At 36.2% G+C, this 16,406-nt stretch overlaps 2 protein-coding genes and 2 pseudogenes across 3 annotated transcripts; 1 reads left to right on the top strand and 3 right to left on the bottom strand.

The window, feature by feature from the left end:
• Nucleotides 1–515: 515 nt before the first annotated feature.
• LOC143611184 (UDP-glucuronate 4-epimerase 2 pseudogene) lies at nt 516–1,904 on the top strand (annotated as a pseudogene).
• A 1,872-nt stretch (nt 1,905–3,776) lies between these two features.
• On the bottom strand, nt 3,777–5,450 carry LOC143612285 (uncharacterized). The gene is made up of 7 exons (XM_077086313.1): nt 5,363–5,450; nt 5,166–5,282; nt 4,866–5,071; nt 4,642–4,785; nt 4,341–4,561; nt 4,010–4,268; nt 3,777–3,938 (listed from the first exon to the last, which is right to left on the bottom strand). Exons 1-7 carry the CDS (start codon nt 5,436–5,438, stop codon nt 3,804–3,806), a joined length of 1,158 nt encoding a protein of 385 aa, XP_076942428.1. The 5' UTR covers nt 5,439–5,450; the 3' UTR covers nt 3,777–3,803.
• A 2,253-nt stretch (nt 5,451–7,703) lies between these two features.
• LOC143612277 (uncharacterized) lies at nt 7,704–11,143 on the bottom strand. The gene is made up of 8 exons (XM_077086302.1): nt 10,911–11,143; nt 8,951–9,055; nt 8,703–8,850; nt 8,509–8,598; nt 8,363–8,417; nt 8,149–8,271; nt 7,996–8,052; nt 7,704–7,922 (listed from the first exon to the last, which is right to left on the bottom strand). The coding sequence occupies exons 1-8, from the start codon at nt 11,117–11,119 to the stop codon at nt 7,786–7,788; spliced, it is 924 nt and encodes a 307-aa protein (XP_076942417.1). The 5' UTR covers nt 11,120–11,143; the 3' UTR covers nt 7,704–7,785.
• Nucleotides 11,144–13,232: 2,089 nt separating this feature from the next.
• LOC143611171 (small ribosomal subunit protein uS15-like) lies at nt 13,233–15,886 on the bottom strand (annotated as a pseudogene). Its single transcript, XR_013149724.1, has 4 exons — nt 15,767–15,886; nt 13,998–14,136; nt 13,708–13,898; nt 13,233–13,277 (listed from the first exon to the last, which is right to left on the bottom strand). The product of XR_013149724.1 is annotated as a small ribosomal subunit protein uS15-like (transcript).
• Nucleotides 15,887–16,406: the final 520 nt, after the last annotated feature.

The raw sequence follows: 16,406 nt of genomic DNA, 5'->3' as shown, positions 1-16,406 counted from the left end.
ATAACATAACTATTATAGGTAAAAACAAACACAGTATCCCAAAAGTAACCCCATACAAATTTAGTAAATATCACAAGATAACATATCATATCACACACCATAAGTCCCAAAAGCCTATAAAATCAAAGATCTCCTCACCAATCACACCTCACCTCTTAGTAATTCCCATAAACCCCTAAAACCAAATCACAAACATTTAAAAAAAATATTATTTCTTTCCTTAATCTGCTATTAATCACACCACCCTTTGACTTTATTAGTCCATTTATTTCCATTCCTTCACAATATCATTCATTCATTTGATTCCACATTTTCCTTCAAGAAACTCAACCCACAACCCATTCTTCAAGATTCAAGAAAACCTTCGCATTGCACCAAAAACACATCAAGATTCAATCTTTCTCATCTTTTTACACATCAAATCCACAAAACATTCAAAACCCACCATTTATTCATCAAACCCTAATCAAATTAGGGCTTAATTCCAGGTGGGTGTCTTCCAAATCACAATCTTGATGACGTCATCATTACATAATAATCATAATAGATTCAAATGGCATTTCGCAAAGCTTACATTCTGGGCCTTCATGTTCTTCGGATTAATCTTGATCTTCTTCTTCAAACCCCCATCCGCCACGTCATCATATCCATCCTCGAACCCGTCATCGGATCTTTCGCGTAGATCGTTAAAAACCCGGTCTTGGGGCGGACCCACATGGGAAAAACGGGTCAAATCGTCCGCCCGGATCCGAACCCGAAATGGGTTTTCGGTGTTGGTCACCGGGGCAGCCGGGTTCGTGGGGTGCCACGTCAGCGTGGCGTTGAAACGACGTGGCGATGGGGTTTTGGGTGTTGATAATTTTAACGACTATTATGAACCGTCGCTAAAGAGGTCTCGTCAAGCGCTGCTAGAAAGAAGTGGTGTGTTTATTGTCGAAGGTGACATAAACGACGACGTTTTGTTACGCAAATTATTCGAGTTAGTATCGTTTACGCACATGGTGCATTTAGCGGCTCAAGCCGGGGTGCGCTACGCGATGGTGAACCCGGGTTCGTATGTCCATAGTAACATAGCCGGGTTCGTGAACTTACTCGAGGTTTGTAAGAACGCGAACCCGCAGCCCGCGATAGTGTGGGCCTCGTCGAGTTCGGTCTACGGGCTAAACACGAAAGTACCCTTTTCGGAAAAGGATCGAACCGACCAACCCGCGAGTTTATACGCTGCAACAAAAAAGGCGGGCGAGGAGATCGCACATACTTATAATCATATATACGGGTTATCGCTAACCGGGTTGCGGTTTTTCACGGTTTACGGGCCGTGGGGCCGGCCCGACATGGCGTATTTTTTTTTCACTAGGGATATTTTGAGCGGGAAGCCGATACCGATTTTTGAAGCGGCGAATCACGGGACGGTGGCGCGGGATTTTACGTATATCGATGATATTGTGACCGGGTGTTTGGGCGCGTTGGATACCGCAGAGAAGAGTACGGGTAGTGGGGGGAAGAAGCGTGGGCCCGCACAGTTACGGGTGTTTAATTTGGGGAACACGTCACCCGTTCCGGTATCCGAGCTGGTGGGGATTTTGGAGAGGTTGTTGAAAGTGAAAGCGAGGCGGATGGTGATGAAGTTGCCGCGAAACGGGGATGTGCCGTTTACACACGCGAATATTAGTTTTGCGAAGCGGGAGTTCGGGTATAAGCCTAATACGGATCTTCAAACCGGGTTGAAGAAGTTTGTTAGATGGTATGTGAGTTACTATGGGTCAAGTAAGAGAAGTGATCATTGAATCATTGATGGATTGTTGCACAAAATTGGTTTTTCTTTTAGTCGGATTTTTGTTGGTTTTGAATTGCATATGATTGTGTTAGGATGTTGGTGTTTGTTAATTGTTGCTTACAAATGATCATGTTATTGAGGTGAAAATGAAGTATTTGCAGCCTTTTTTGTTAGGTTTATTGTTGTGGAATTGACTTTATTTTGTTTGATTTGGTATTGATATTGATTTTGTGGGGTTGTATCATTTTATGGAATTTGAATAAATAGAACATAATATATGGCATTAGTTTTGTAAAAGTTACAAACTTACGACTAATTGTAATGCCTTAATGAAATGGAAAACTTGGAATTTTTTCCAAAAATAGAAATTCACTTTTAGTTATTGAAAAATAGATATATTGAAATCAAGCAATCAGGTAACGCTAAATAAAATTAATACATGTGTAAAGAATAGACTAAATCTTAACACGTGACTAAATATATATTTTTAAAAAAGTTCAAACTAAAATATGATTTGTTCTCTCTCTATAAATAATCTCACATTATTGTTACGGTTTAAGGCCGCCTCACTATCTCTCGCGATAAAGTAAAAGTTTGCATAAATCTACCTTCATAGACCGTACCATATGACGAAAAGATCTTACCCGGTGCGTTTGTTATTATTTTATTCCCAAAAATTTTCGATATTTATGTTTCATACAATAGATTTTAAACAGCACTTACTCTCAAATCTTCAAGATAAAGAAATAACACCAGGGTATGTTTGATTGGAGGTAATTAAATGAAGGGGGGAATGGAATGGAAGAAGGAATGGAATGGACAAGAGAATGAAATTGATTCCTTTGTCTTGTTTGGTTAACCTATGAGAATGAAATAAATTATTACTTTATGTTGTTTGGTATCCTAAAAAAATTGTATGATTAAAATAAAAATAATAAAAACACTCCTATCTCAAAATAATTTTTTTTACAAAAAAAAATCGCAATGGCGATGGTGGTGGTGTTAGCTCCCGCGATGAAAATGGTGGTGGGAGTGGCGGCGGTGGAAGTGGGGGTGGGGGTGGCGGTGGTCAAGCGGTGGTAGCATTGATAGTGATAGCGATGGTAGGGTGGTGGTGATGGTCAGGTGGCGGCGGTGGCAATGTTTTCGGTGGTTTCAGCGACAATGGTGGCGACGGCGGTGGTGGTGGTTGCGACGGTGGTAAGGTGGTGGTGGCGGAGGCAGTGGTGGTGGTGATGGTGGCAGTAAGGTGTCGATGATGGCGATGGTAGTGGTAGTTATTGTTAGGTGGTGATGGTGCTGTTAAGAAAGTAGGATGGAGGAATGGAATGAAAAAAAAGAAGGCGGTAGGAAAGAATGGTTTTGATGAAATGGGATTTCATGTGTAATGGATGATTCCATTCCATTGAGCAACCAAACACCACTTTTTTCATTCCTACGTAATGAATCATTTCATTCCCCCTATCATTCATGCATACCAAACGCTACCCCAGTGTTGTAAAAATCGTTAGTCGCTAGTCGGGCTGTGAAGTGGGGACTAGCAATTAATCGGGATTAATCGGATCGGACTTTAATGTATAATTTTCAATTTTATGTAACGACACACATTTTATATGTAATTTTTAGTTTTATACATAAATAAACACATTTTGGTCGGAAATTGACTGAAATCTCGCTAGGAAAACCACCAGTTTTTTTATAGAATCTCGTTGGAAAATGCTGATTTTAGTTGAAATCTCGTTGATAACCGTATATTTTGGTCGGAATCTCGCCAATAACCGCAGATTCTTGTCGGAATATCACCGGAAACAGCCGGTTTTGGCCGGATTTGACCATTAACCAATTAAATGACCGATTAACCGAGTATTAATCGACGCCTAGTCAGGATTTTTGCAACACTGATAACACCTATATAACTTTAATAAAACACAATTAGTACACAAATCTAAAAAATGAACCAAATCAAACTTAAATAGCACAAAGCAATTCCTATAATCAATCAATCCTAGATTGTTAATGTTTTCCATCAAAAATCATACTTTGTCCGCCCGCTACGTAATACAAGACATAACATATCCGATAAATCATTAGAAGACGAAGACTGCAAGAAATTCCAAGCCTCGAGCATAAGTCGTTTTCTCGACCCCTTAAAATGAACCACCTGTAAAATCAATAACTTATTAACTTTATAATAATAATAATAAGAAGAAGAAGTTTAGTGTGTTTGTTTACCTTGACATCTAAAGGCATGCCATGAAACTGACCTGCGCCTTCGGGTGGGGTCCAGTTGTAAACCGCACAAGGCAAAAAGAGCACGGATGCACCATTAATATCTTCAAGAAACGGTTGGCGTGCACCAAATGCTTTTGCGTCAAGTGAAGTATATAACTTCACAACCGAAGCAATTGCAAGTTGATCGCCAAGCATTCGTGAAGCTTCCATGTACTTTGAACTATAAACTTTCAAAACTTCCTCCAAGAAAATCTTTCCTCTGCCATTGTTGAAGAATGACTATCATCATTGGTCAAAGTCAAACATTAATATTGGTCAAAGTCAAACATACCTTAAAATCCCATCAGGAGTACCCCTGACCGCAATAAACCCTGAATTTAACGGCTGCTGTTTATTGTTACGAAAAGTGAGCGCCACGTCAAAATCTCCATATTTGCTAAATATTTCGCCAACGTCACCAACTACCGCGATGTCAGAGTCGGTGAAGATAATATTATTAATTCTTTTTCCCGGTTTTCGTAACTGCTCTTTAAGCTTTAACTCTAAAAAAGCCTGCAAAAATTATTAAAAACTATGTTAAGGGTATTTTGGTCTTTTATGAAATTACTCGGGATAATGCAGTGTGCTCTTACAATGTAGGACCTGATTCTTTGAAGCATCAACTTGTCTCGTGAATATTCACCTTGAACGGGAAAAATCGTCACCCCATTTCTCTTTAACGGAAGGCTGGATACCGGATCGGTGAGGATAATCGTGTCACTTTGAGGCATCATTAACTGCAAAATATAACTTAAAAATCATATAATGATATAAAAACATGATTTTTATAGCTTTAAAATATGTGTTTAAGATGTACCTGTATAAAATTTATGAATGTGTTCAAAATAGCCATTGACCGGTCAACCTTGTTGTACGATACTCCCCCGACAGTAGTTGACTCGCTTAACGTTCCACCAACAGTTGAGTTATAAACCGTGAAAACGGTTACAAAACTAACGCCGTCACCACCATTTGAAACATTAGAGGAAGCTGATATGCGGGCCTTGTTAAGAGCATTATTACCTGCAACAAATGGTATAATATATAAAATACAAATATAAGCGAGTTGCGTAAAATTACTAAAATGCCCTTGGTGATGAATAAATGAAATAAATACCTTTGCATTGTAAACGATTTGGCAAACCTTCACCGGCACCGGGTCCAAAAACGAGATGATTAAATTTCTTGGATTTGGTTTTGTGTGAACTAGCCGAGTCGTGATGCAACTCCAAAACTGAGACAACAAATCGGTAATGTTATTTATCAATAAAATATGCAAAAGGATATGAAAAAAAAAATCAAAATATTAATTACCTGAGAGAAGATGGGATAAAAAGAAGACGAGCATCACGAACAAAAGAAACTGTCGCCATCCAAAACACACTCTCATCCCTGAAGATCCTTGTCTGTAGGAACAAAGGGTTTATACATCATATTATTATCTATTATCCATTAAGCTAAATATACATGTGGGCAGATGGTTTGACAATTAGTTTTAGACCTGGCAAAATGGGCCGTTTTAAAAAAAAAAATTAAAAAATAATCAGAAATTGTTATAAAATTTATCCAGCATCCAAGAATTGTTATCAAAACCAAAAGAAGCAAACTTTATACCAATTTTACTAAAAACTATCGTTTATCAACCCTCACCCACCCTTTGACTGCTTTTGCAAAAATCATTAGAGTCACTTACATGCAGGGGTGTAAATGAACCAAACCAAACCGAACAACGCCTTTGTTCATGTTTTTCATATGTTAATTTACATATAAGTTAATTACATGGCACTTATATATATTTTTACTTTATAGTTAATAATCTTGCTTAAATCTATATGATAAGATTAGAAAAGTTATAAAAACACCTTTAACAAAAAAAACATTAACGAACATAAATGGGCATACACGAACGTAAATGAACACCTTATCGAACGTTCACAAAGACAATTGAACGAACATGGCCTCAATTCCGTGTTCGTTCATTTAATTAATCAAACGACATTCCTTCTTTATGGTCGTTCATTTGTTAAATGGGCGAACATAAATGAACTTCCCAGTTCACGGACTGTTTACCGAAATCGTAACTAAAAGAAAACATTACATATCGTTCTATGTTTTAAACAAGAAGTTGGTTATACAGAATAAGCAGCAAGGCTAACTTAAGTGATGTCAATCTCAAGCCCTGTGTTAACCTACGAGATTTCAACATCTTCAAACTCCAAGATTCATAATTTGAGCTTAATAATTGGGAAAAAGGGGCAAATTTAAACATGTTCAATTTGGTTCAGGTGAAAACGGTCTGTTTTAGAGAACAAATAATCAGAAACTGTTATAAAATATATCCAACTTCCGAGAATTGTTATCAAAACCGAAAGAAGCAAACTTTATACCAATTTTACTAACGTCTATCATTTATCAAACCTCGCCCACCCTTTGACTACTTTTAAAGTAATCAATACAGTCATTTGCATGGCATATTTAAACTAAGAAACAAAAATTAGTATAGACCCAAAACTCGATACTTGAAATACTGTTAACACATGGCTAACATAAGTTGCAGAACTAACGAAACCCGAAACACCCCACCCCCAAAATTAGTGAAATTATACCGTTTGCATAAGCATAAAACCTATTATAATCTTTAAAACAAAATAAGCCTATTTGAAGTCTAACGTCTAACTTGCAGTGTTATTTCTAAATTACGAAAAATATACAACTAGACTACGAACAAAGTGAAAACTTACTATCCAATAGAATGAGTATGCTAACTGCTAAAAAAACATAGTTGAAATAATTTTTTTTGAACCAATACCACATTCTCTTTTTAGTTTATCATTAGGAAATTAATTAAAAACATCCAAACAATTACAATAAAGAGACAGGTAAGCAGGCGACAAGCTTTGGTTCTTACAATAAAGCGCCTGCAGTCACTGGCATATCTGTGTGTGGGCCAAACCAGGCCACGGCCCAACCAAAAAAAAAATTAAAAAATTAGTAATTCTAAGTATTGAATTGACTCCGGCCCAACCAAATTATTGTTTAAGATCCTCCGACCCACCCATATTATGTGTTCAAGATTCGCCACTGGCCGTAGCCTCCTTTTGGATAGCTAACCCAATCCTACTAAAAACAAAGGTTCGGTTCTTAGAGGCCGAAACATTACTAAACCGAAAATTTACTATGCACGACCCGTTGAACCTAAGAAACCAATACAATGGAGTTTGGATTTACAAATATATTTTGTAGCTAAATTGAGTTAACTAACATAACCTCTAATTGCCTCTCTTTTTTTTCTTTTTTTTTTGTGATAATGCCCAATACGATCATAAATTTTCTATAAAAATTAATAAAGCAAAACAAGATCTGACAAAAAAAAAAAAAAAAGCTTGCACATTTATTACCTTGATTACACGTAAAACTTTTTAGATTATGGTTTAAAGAATTTTATAATATCTTGGATTTGGGTTTTAGGAGTCAGGAAACATTAATCATTCAGGCTGGGTCATCCCGAGGCCGGTTCCAATTCGGGTACACCCAGTCAGGTCCAGAACCGGTGTTTTTTTTCACCTCGGTCTATAACCACAATTTCTTTGTAAATTGATGAACTAGTGAATAAGGGTACAAAAACAAAATCACCTGCACATGAAGTTGATTGTAATAATAAAAAGATTTCACATACACTAAAAAGATGTGCCTTTTTAAAATAGAAATTACATGCATCTCATTTCATACTTTTGTGACTAAAGGTTTTGATCCAAATTTACAAGCTTCCTATCAGGCCAAGATTCTATCCTCTCAAAATACTCAACAGGAACATCACCATCAAAACCTTCTGTTAAAATCACCTTGTTGTCTGATATGTAAAGCTTCATCCCCCCTACAAAACAACCATATGAATGTCCATGAATCCTTGTTAACAGTAGACGACAGGGGTATATGGGTAATTTTACCTTCAAGCGCTTTTTTAACATCAAGAAAGATCAAGATATTGACATCTCTCCTCATACCTGAAGCAATAACAAGTTTTGACGTTTGAAAAATTTATAACCAAAAATTATCTTAGCTTACGGATCGTATAAATGTACGAGAGAAGTGAATATTACCACTAACTACTTCACCATCGGTTGGGAGCCCGCAAGCAAAATGGATATGTAGCCTTTGCATGCGTTTGAGACCACTCTCCAAGATGGATTTTAAGTTCTTTTTGTAGGTTCCGTGAACGCAAACTGCACATTAAAAACACAAAAGATCAATAAAAGACACATGTGATACATGACTTGAAAGGAAATTGTAATGTGTTAACTAGCGCGTTATTACCAGGAAATTCTTCAGCTGAAAGAATCGGCTTAAGTAAACTTTCCGTTTCAACCAACTGTCGACCAAACAGAAAGATCTAATTTTGAAAGTCTGTAAAAAAGTTATATATAACTATTCAAAAGCTAATCGCATTATAAAAGGATTACCGTTACTGTATGACCTTGGTTTGCACGAATCAAAAGCTCCCCATTTTCTTCAAGCAAGCTAAACCGTTGCTTATTATCCCTTCTGGCAGCCTAAAATATATTAAACCAAAACAATATCAAAAGAATTTAGGTTGCTTTCTTATCTTTGGAACTAAAACACTTGTACGAATAAAAATAGCTAATAACAAACGAACCTCCTTAACATCATCAACCGTATGAGAGCTTATTGTAACATTGGCAAATGTTTTCATGTTTAGATTCAAAAGATCTTGAACCTTGACGAACCCATCGCTCCTCATATTTAAGTTCAGTTGAGGAGCCATGTGTCTCAAAACACGAGTCCTGAAAATGTAGCCAAATGAGTTTATATCATTTGCAATGTTTGTAATTTGTATCATGATAAGTGCAAAAATGAAATTGTAACAAAATGCATAGTACTTACAAGAGTCTTCCAAGAGCATCAATTCTATCTTGTCCACTACCACCTCCGCCTCGCCCTCTTGACCTGCCACGACCTGCTTTCATTGTTGATTCTCTTCCTCCACCACTGCCACAAATAAATCAACTTGTAACAGTTATAAATGAAAATAGTGAATATGTGGTTGTGAATGTTGTTGAAAGAATGGTGCTAAACATGGATCTTAAATCACAAGGGGGCTGAGTTTTTTTCTAATACAATGGGGGTAACCGCCAATGCAAATGGCTGTGGGCTTTTTATAATCTATGGGGTTGTAAGAGAATGTAAGGTTTTTGTCAGACTAAGAGATGAGTAAGAACTCATCTCCACTAGTCCACTACAAATGGCAATGAGACAACTGAGTACACATCTCCACAACAGATTTCTTAATTCACTTTTGTTTCAATCAAAAACTTTAATGGAATTAAAATTTTTCAGCATGTTGGTGCAGATGGAATAATTGTTAATATCAATTTCAGTTCTCCAGCAGGCAATCATGTTGATTAGCATTTATTAGCATGTTGGTGCAGATGGAATAATTGTTAATATCAATTTCAGTTCTCCAGCAGGCAATCATATTGATTAGCATTTATTACTTATCAGATTGTATATATATTACTCTAAATAGGACGACAATTCAGTAGTTAATATTGTTGGTTAGTGGCTGTTCTTTGGGTCGTTATTTACCGTTTACAATGGCTATATTCTGTTCCTTCTAACTGTCGCCAACAATGTATATATGTAATCATTCTGCATCTAATGTTAGCACCAAGTTTGTTTGATATTGCCTTTCTTTCTCATTTAAACCATATGTTGCACACACTTTAATATAGTGATTACCGGTTACCAACTGGTTAGGCATGAAATTAACTCAAACAGGAATCGTCTTTGATGCCGATCATCATGAACGTTACCTGATCAGGGTTTTTAATGGATTTATTTTTACCTTATTGGTTTTGCTTTAAATTTGTATATATAATAGTAAGGCAAAACACTGGATGTGATTAAAACCAAAATAAAATACTTATTTATACAGTTCGCTTATTGTCTTCTTCCCAATGTGTAACCCAATATCATCGTACCAATATACCCCTAGTCTTAAGTTTCAGATTCAGATTAATTCGCTCTAATCATAGTGTTAATATTCAAGATTTTTACCTTGAACCAGAACCAAACGACCGAGGACAGTTGTGTGGCTGTTGCGCGAACCAGAAGTAAGGATCGCTGGTAGTTTTGTACGAACAAAACAATTATTGTATCAGAACGAAGCAGCGATGATGAAAAGAGTATATCAGAGTGGCTAGAATTTAAGGAGATGAATTGATGATTGATCATCTGAACTATGATTGTTTATCCTATAGGTTAATAATCATTCTAGCGGAGATGTGCCATCCCATTGGGCCATTTCCAACAACAAGGTGTCATACTCATCAGCTGTTAAGTGATTTCAAATATGAGTACAAATGAGCCGAGCCGAGCCCAAGCTTCACTTAGACGAGCTACTTGAGATCGGCTTATGAAAAAGCTTGATCGAACGGTGCTTAAACAAGCCCGAGCCCAAGCTTCAATTATCGACCTCGAGCCGGCTCGTGAGCCTAAACAAGCCTATTCTTTATATACTTTTTATATAATACACATGTGTGTATTAAATAATTATTAATTAATACACATAATGTTATAAAAAATAACTAAATAATATATATTATATATAAAATTATAATTGAAATACACACACACTATTATAAATGTATAAATATTAACTATTATTAATTATTAATAAATAGTAAGCGAGCCCATTCTGAGCCGAGCTCGAGCTTGAAAAACTACTCACAAGCTGAGCTCGATCTCTGTGTAAGCTAAAATGATGTAGATATTGATACTGATGCTAATAATATAGGAAATTGACGGTGTAAAGAGTTAATTAATTAATTAATTAATTAATTACCTTCTAGAAGATCGATCGGAAGCCGTAGAGAACGAATTGCTTCTGTGAGTATTGATGCCGTTGTTAATTGAATCCATGATGGTTAGGGTTAGGGCATAGAATTTGAGGACTGGAGGATAATAATAACAAGAAGAGGATATTATAAATGGTAGTGAGGTTGAAGAAACACGTAAGCAGCGTAACGTGCCGCCAGCTAGGGTTGCCAGCATCGGTTTTTTGTCCGGACTCCGCCGCTTGCTGTGGATAACTCAGCCGCAGTAGCGGTGGTTGATTATGCAATGCCGGTGGTCAGTGTTGTAAAAATCTAAAAATGCTAGTAGGCAGCGCTGTTCAAAAAGCTTTGAGTCTCGAAGCTTGGGGTACGACTGTGGTTCGTTCGATAAAAGCTCGAATAATATTAGCTATAAGAGTTTGTTTTGAAACATCCTGAGCTGATTTGGATCTTTTTTGTTACCGAGCCAAAATCGACTCAGGCTCGGCTTGTTGGCTCGATCTTAAGCTCGTTTAACTTCAAAATCGAGCTAGAGCCTAGCTAAGTTGCCTCGTTTAATTTCGAGCCCGAGCTCAAAACCGCCCTGGCTCGACTCATGAACAGCCCTACTAGTAAATAGTCGGACGGTTGGGTGGGAAATAGCGATTAATCGGATCAGATGGTATATTTTTCAGTTTTATATATACACGCTCACATTTTTATATGTAATTTTCAGTTTTATACGTACACAAACATACTTTGTCTGGAAATTGGCTGGAATCTCACCGAAAATCGCTAGTTTTTGCTGGAAGCTCGCTAGAAACCGATGATTTTGGTCGTAATCTCAAAGGAAACCGCTAATTTTGGTCGGAATCTTGCTAGAAACAGCCGATTTTAGCCGGATATGACAGTTGACCGATTAATTGGCCGACTAGCTCAAAATTAATCAGTGAAGTGAGAACTAGCGATTAATTGGGGATTAATCGATGCCTAGTCGGGATTTTTGCAACACTGCCGGTGGTCTAAAATCTAAAAGCTAGTGTTTATTATGTGGTCATTCAAGTATTATGAATTTGCAAAACTACACCCTTGTATATTTCAAAAATAACTAAAACGAATATCCGAAATTCTAAAAAAATCGTCCCAAAAAAACAAATCTAACAAAGTACCAGATGCATACATGTTCAGTGATTCAAGTTGGATGCTCAATACCGTCGGCAAGCTCGGTTCAAGGGGAGGGCGAGAAGGGCGACAACCCAGATCCGCTCTCAAGAGAGGCGCATAATTGTTAAAAAATAAAATTTATATTTTATATATAATTTTGTTTTAACACAAAAGGTTACAAAATACTCTTTAGTTGAATTGAAAATGTTCTAACCTATTGGAAAAAAGGTCATGGCTATAATTCCCACAAATAATATTCTTTTATATTTTTATAGAAAAAAAAACTTTCATTTGTGTTTTATACAAGTCATTTGGTGGATAGCGACGACAACGCAACGGCAAAGTTAGATGGTTAAATATTGGATAATCCGAATGTCCATAAATTTTCATAATCAATCTGAATCTGAAATTTCGAATAAAACGAATTCGGTTTTTCGAACACCCCTGCTTCACGGACTTGTACGTTGTAAAAAAAATAACAAAATGAATTAAAATTAGAACCGTTAATAACATAAGACCAAGTGTAGTGATGGGACTAGTTAACTAAAAGTATTGTCACTGTCACGTAAACAATGATAGTTAATTAACAAAACCTTAAACTATACATTTTGGAAAGGGGGGATTTGCTTGGAATGGCGAGGAGGAGGTGGCGGCCCATTTGCTCGGAGTGTAATGATGTGTGGCGTACCCATCATGATGAATGAAGGTGGTTGACGCCCATTACGCTTCATCTAACATAAGGTCAGAAAGGCGAAGACAAAGGTTAAGGCTTTAAGCTAACAGAAAGAAAAGAGGTCGTTGGTTCGGCTTTTTGTCTTTTGACTTGATATGATTTTAATTTGAGCAAATTACAGTCAAAATCATCAAGGTTCCATAAACAAGGTCGGTGTAGATTTAAGAGTAAGATTATAAGCGTGTATACGGACGGCCACCATGAAAAAAGGGAACCTATTTGATGATCTTTTTAAAACACCAAATGGCAGAATTTTTAAAACTGATTTTGCTTACCAAACCCATAATGGCCATTGGCTAATCACCCAAACCCGCCTGACATGCCCAGTTTACCCAGCTTAGCAGCTACAATGATCCGAAAACATACTTTGTAATGAGTTTAACAATTCATACAGATCAAAAAATCCATGCTAAAAAATAAAGATGTCATCTTGAAAAACAAAAACTCTTGTTCCAGCTTGTACAAGAATCTAGGCCACGAGAGTACTGGCGGTAGTCGACTCACAGCAAAAACAGGGTGACCTGTATGAGTTACAAAGTACAAATATTACAACAATATTTCTATGTTCTAAAAAGTAAAATAACAAAATGCATTTTCTTAGCAATCAAACACCAAAAAACGACAAAAGGCAAACCTTGAAAGACAAAAAATGAAAATTATCAAAATAACATGTCATATGAAACAGGATAGACTAAACCTCCTAAATCTCTTTATCCCAAATGCTTAGATTATTACAGAAATAACGTTACTAACAGCACGCTACTGATTTATAATAAACCTAGAAAGGGTTGAACATTAGTGTTTCATTACTTCATATCAATCATAACCAACCAGTTTCGACCCGTAGTACATGAAATAATGACCAAACCATTCAACTAAATCAATTAAATGAAAAAAAAAGTAGAGAATTAAAGAGGAAAAGACGAGACATACTATTTCCAGACAGGTGGCAGCTTCTTGGTTTTCTTGTAGTAACGAGCAAGACGGTGAATCCTGCTCTCAACAAGAATTAGCCTGAATTTGGAATCCTTGTCCTTCCTGTTCCTCTCCAAGTGTTTCCGGATAGCAACCGCTTTCTTAATTAGGTGATACAAATCCTCAGGAATTTCAGGAGCAAGCCCTGTTATCATATTATAAAACATTAAAACCAATAACAAATACGTTCAAAAACACAGGCTACATTATTTGAAAGATGGTTTATAATAAAAAAAATGCATACCATGTGCCTTCAATATGCGGAGAATCTTGCTTCCGGTTACACTGTTCACCTGAGCAATCCCGTGAGAATCACGAAGAATAACACCAATTTGGGACGGTGTAAGACCCTTCTTGGCAAACTTGCATATGTTATCCTCAACCTGATAATATAAAGAGTTAAAAATAAGCTATCCATTGCCAACTAAAGTCGATACTTTTGATTTGCTTGCTTAAAAAAAGTGAAGTAGTAATGAAATCATCAAAATGTGCGATGCACTAACATTATCTAAACCAATATTCATATCATTACACAAGCATATAATATTCTACTTACAAAAGAAAAAAATAAACTATAACAGCCACTTCTTAACAATTGATTTCCATGTGTCTAATCAATTATAAAAACTCATATACAGTACAAACTTATATTTAAGTGTGTAAACAAGCCGAGCCCGAGCTCGACTCGATTTGACTTCCAAGAGCTCATTTTGGACTTTTCTATAACTTAAACTCACCTCATGAGTTGTTTATAAAAGGATCAGGCTCGGATTGTCTATAATTTATTAGTTAATTTATATATGTTTTTAAATACTTGTATAAATTTTGACAAAAACCTTAAACAAGTCTAAGCTCGGTTCAAGCTCGACGGTGCTGTGTGAAATCAATGCATAAAAGTCCAAAACAGTTGAAAATGTAAACTTAAAAATACACAAAGCTCTTTTAAGACTTTCAAGCTAAAACGAGCTTCGCACACCGATAACTAAACAAGCTTTATTAGAGACTCTAGCTCAAGTAGCTCGGGACTTAAGCTCGAGCTCAGCTCTTTTATTATTTATTATTTTAACTATATATGTTTTTATCTATTTCTGTATTTTGACAAAAACCTTAACCGATCCTAAGCTCAACTCAAGCTCGGCTATGCAGTGTGAATTGTGAAATTAATGCATAAAAATCCAAAACAGGTAAAATTCGAAAAAAAAAATGCTCGTTAAGGTTAACGCTTGGTCAGCCTAAACAAGCTTCACATACAAAGCCCGAGCTCGAAAAGACCCAGCTTGTTTCGAGTTTTTATCGGTCCGAGCTCAAGCAGCTCGACTCACTTGCACCCCTACTTACATTCTCTCAAATCATATACATTTTAAATCCAAGTTCAAACTAAATACTAATTTTAATTTTTGTTTTAAACCTAGACCTTAATAATTAAAGTTACCATATTAATATTAATAATAAAAAACCTGTCACACTATTGCTATGTCTAGGGGTGCAAACGAGCTGAGCGGAGCCTGAGCTCGACGAGGCCCGAGTTCGGCTCGTTTAACTTAAACAGAGCTCGAGCTCGGTTTGTTTTCAATTTTCGAAGCTCGAGCTCGGCTCATTAGTAGATTTTCAAGCCCGAGCTCGGATCGGGCTCGGCCTGTTTACTATTTATTAATTATATCTTATATAATTATAATTATTTTTATATATTTTTTAATTATAATTTTATGTATAAAATAAAATATAGTATTTAATTATTTTTATTTAGTTTTTTCATAACATTATATATATTAATAAATAATTATTAAATATATTATATAAATGACAGGCTCATTTAGGCTCCCGAACCAGCTCGAGCTCGATAGGGGAAGCTCGGGACCGGGCGATTAAGCCCGGCTCGATCGAGCTTTTTAACAAGCCGCTCTCGAGTAGCTCGTTTGCACCCCTAGCTATGTCTATATGAAATCTAAACACATTAACAAAATAAAATGCAAGTATAAAATAGTTAATTAAAAATAATAATAATATTCTTACATCTTGAGATGAGATCTTCAACCAGCTCGGTGGACTCCGCTTGTACGGCTTAGCTGAAGCCGATATACCCTTACTAAAATCAACAAACAAAACAAAACAAATCACAAAACACACACACATATATATATATACGAATGTAATTAAGCATATATCATGTATGGAGAATTGTTATTATTTATTAGAGCACTCTCATCCAACCTCTCATATCATGTGAGGGGGTTTTTTATAATTTAGAAATTGATTTAGGGTGTTATAAGTGAAGAGTTTTTATATTTTAGAAAAAACAGTGATTTTTCTGTATATTTGAAAAGTTACCGTTCATCCCTATAATTTTTTAATATATTTTGAAAGTGGTTGTGAGTGAAAGAAAGAGAAAAGGTAATGATAAAATGTATAAAAACTATTATTTAATTGAAATAAAGAGAGAAAATAAAGTGAGATTTAGTGTGATTTTTGGTTTGGAGATAGGGGTGGGATGAGAATGCTCTTATTATCCTGTATATTAAAGACAGTAACACAGCGTCGGTGTTACCGTAGGCAGGGTCGTTTAGGGAATTCGCAACAGTAGCAGGGTTTGGGTTGACCTGTTTTTAAACGTGTCGGGTTCGGGTTGACCTGTATAAGAAAACGGGTCATGTCA

This window comes from Bidens hawaiensis, unplaced genomic scaffold (assembly GCF_021521415.1).
Source record: "Bidens hawaiensis isolate Kalapana, Puna unplaced genomic scaffold, B.hawaiensis_p1.1 tig00002236_1, whole genome shotgun sequence".
In the NCBI taxonomy this organism is placed as follows: Eukaryota; Viridiplantae; Streptophyta; class Magnoliopsida; order Asterales; family Asteraceae; genus Bidens; species Bidens hawaiensis.
This window is presented reverse-complemented; position numbering and strand designations above follow the sequence as displayed.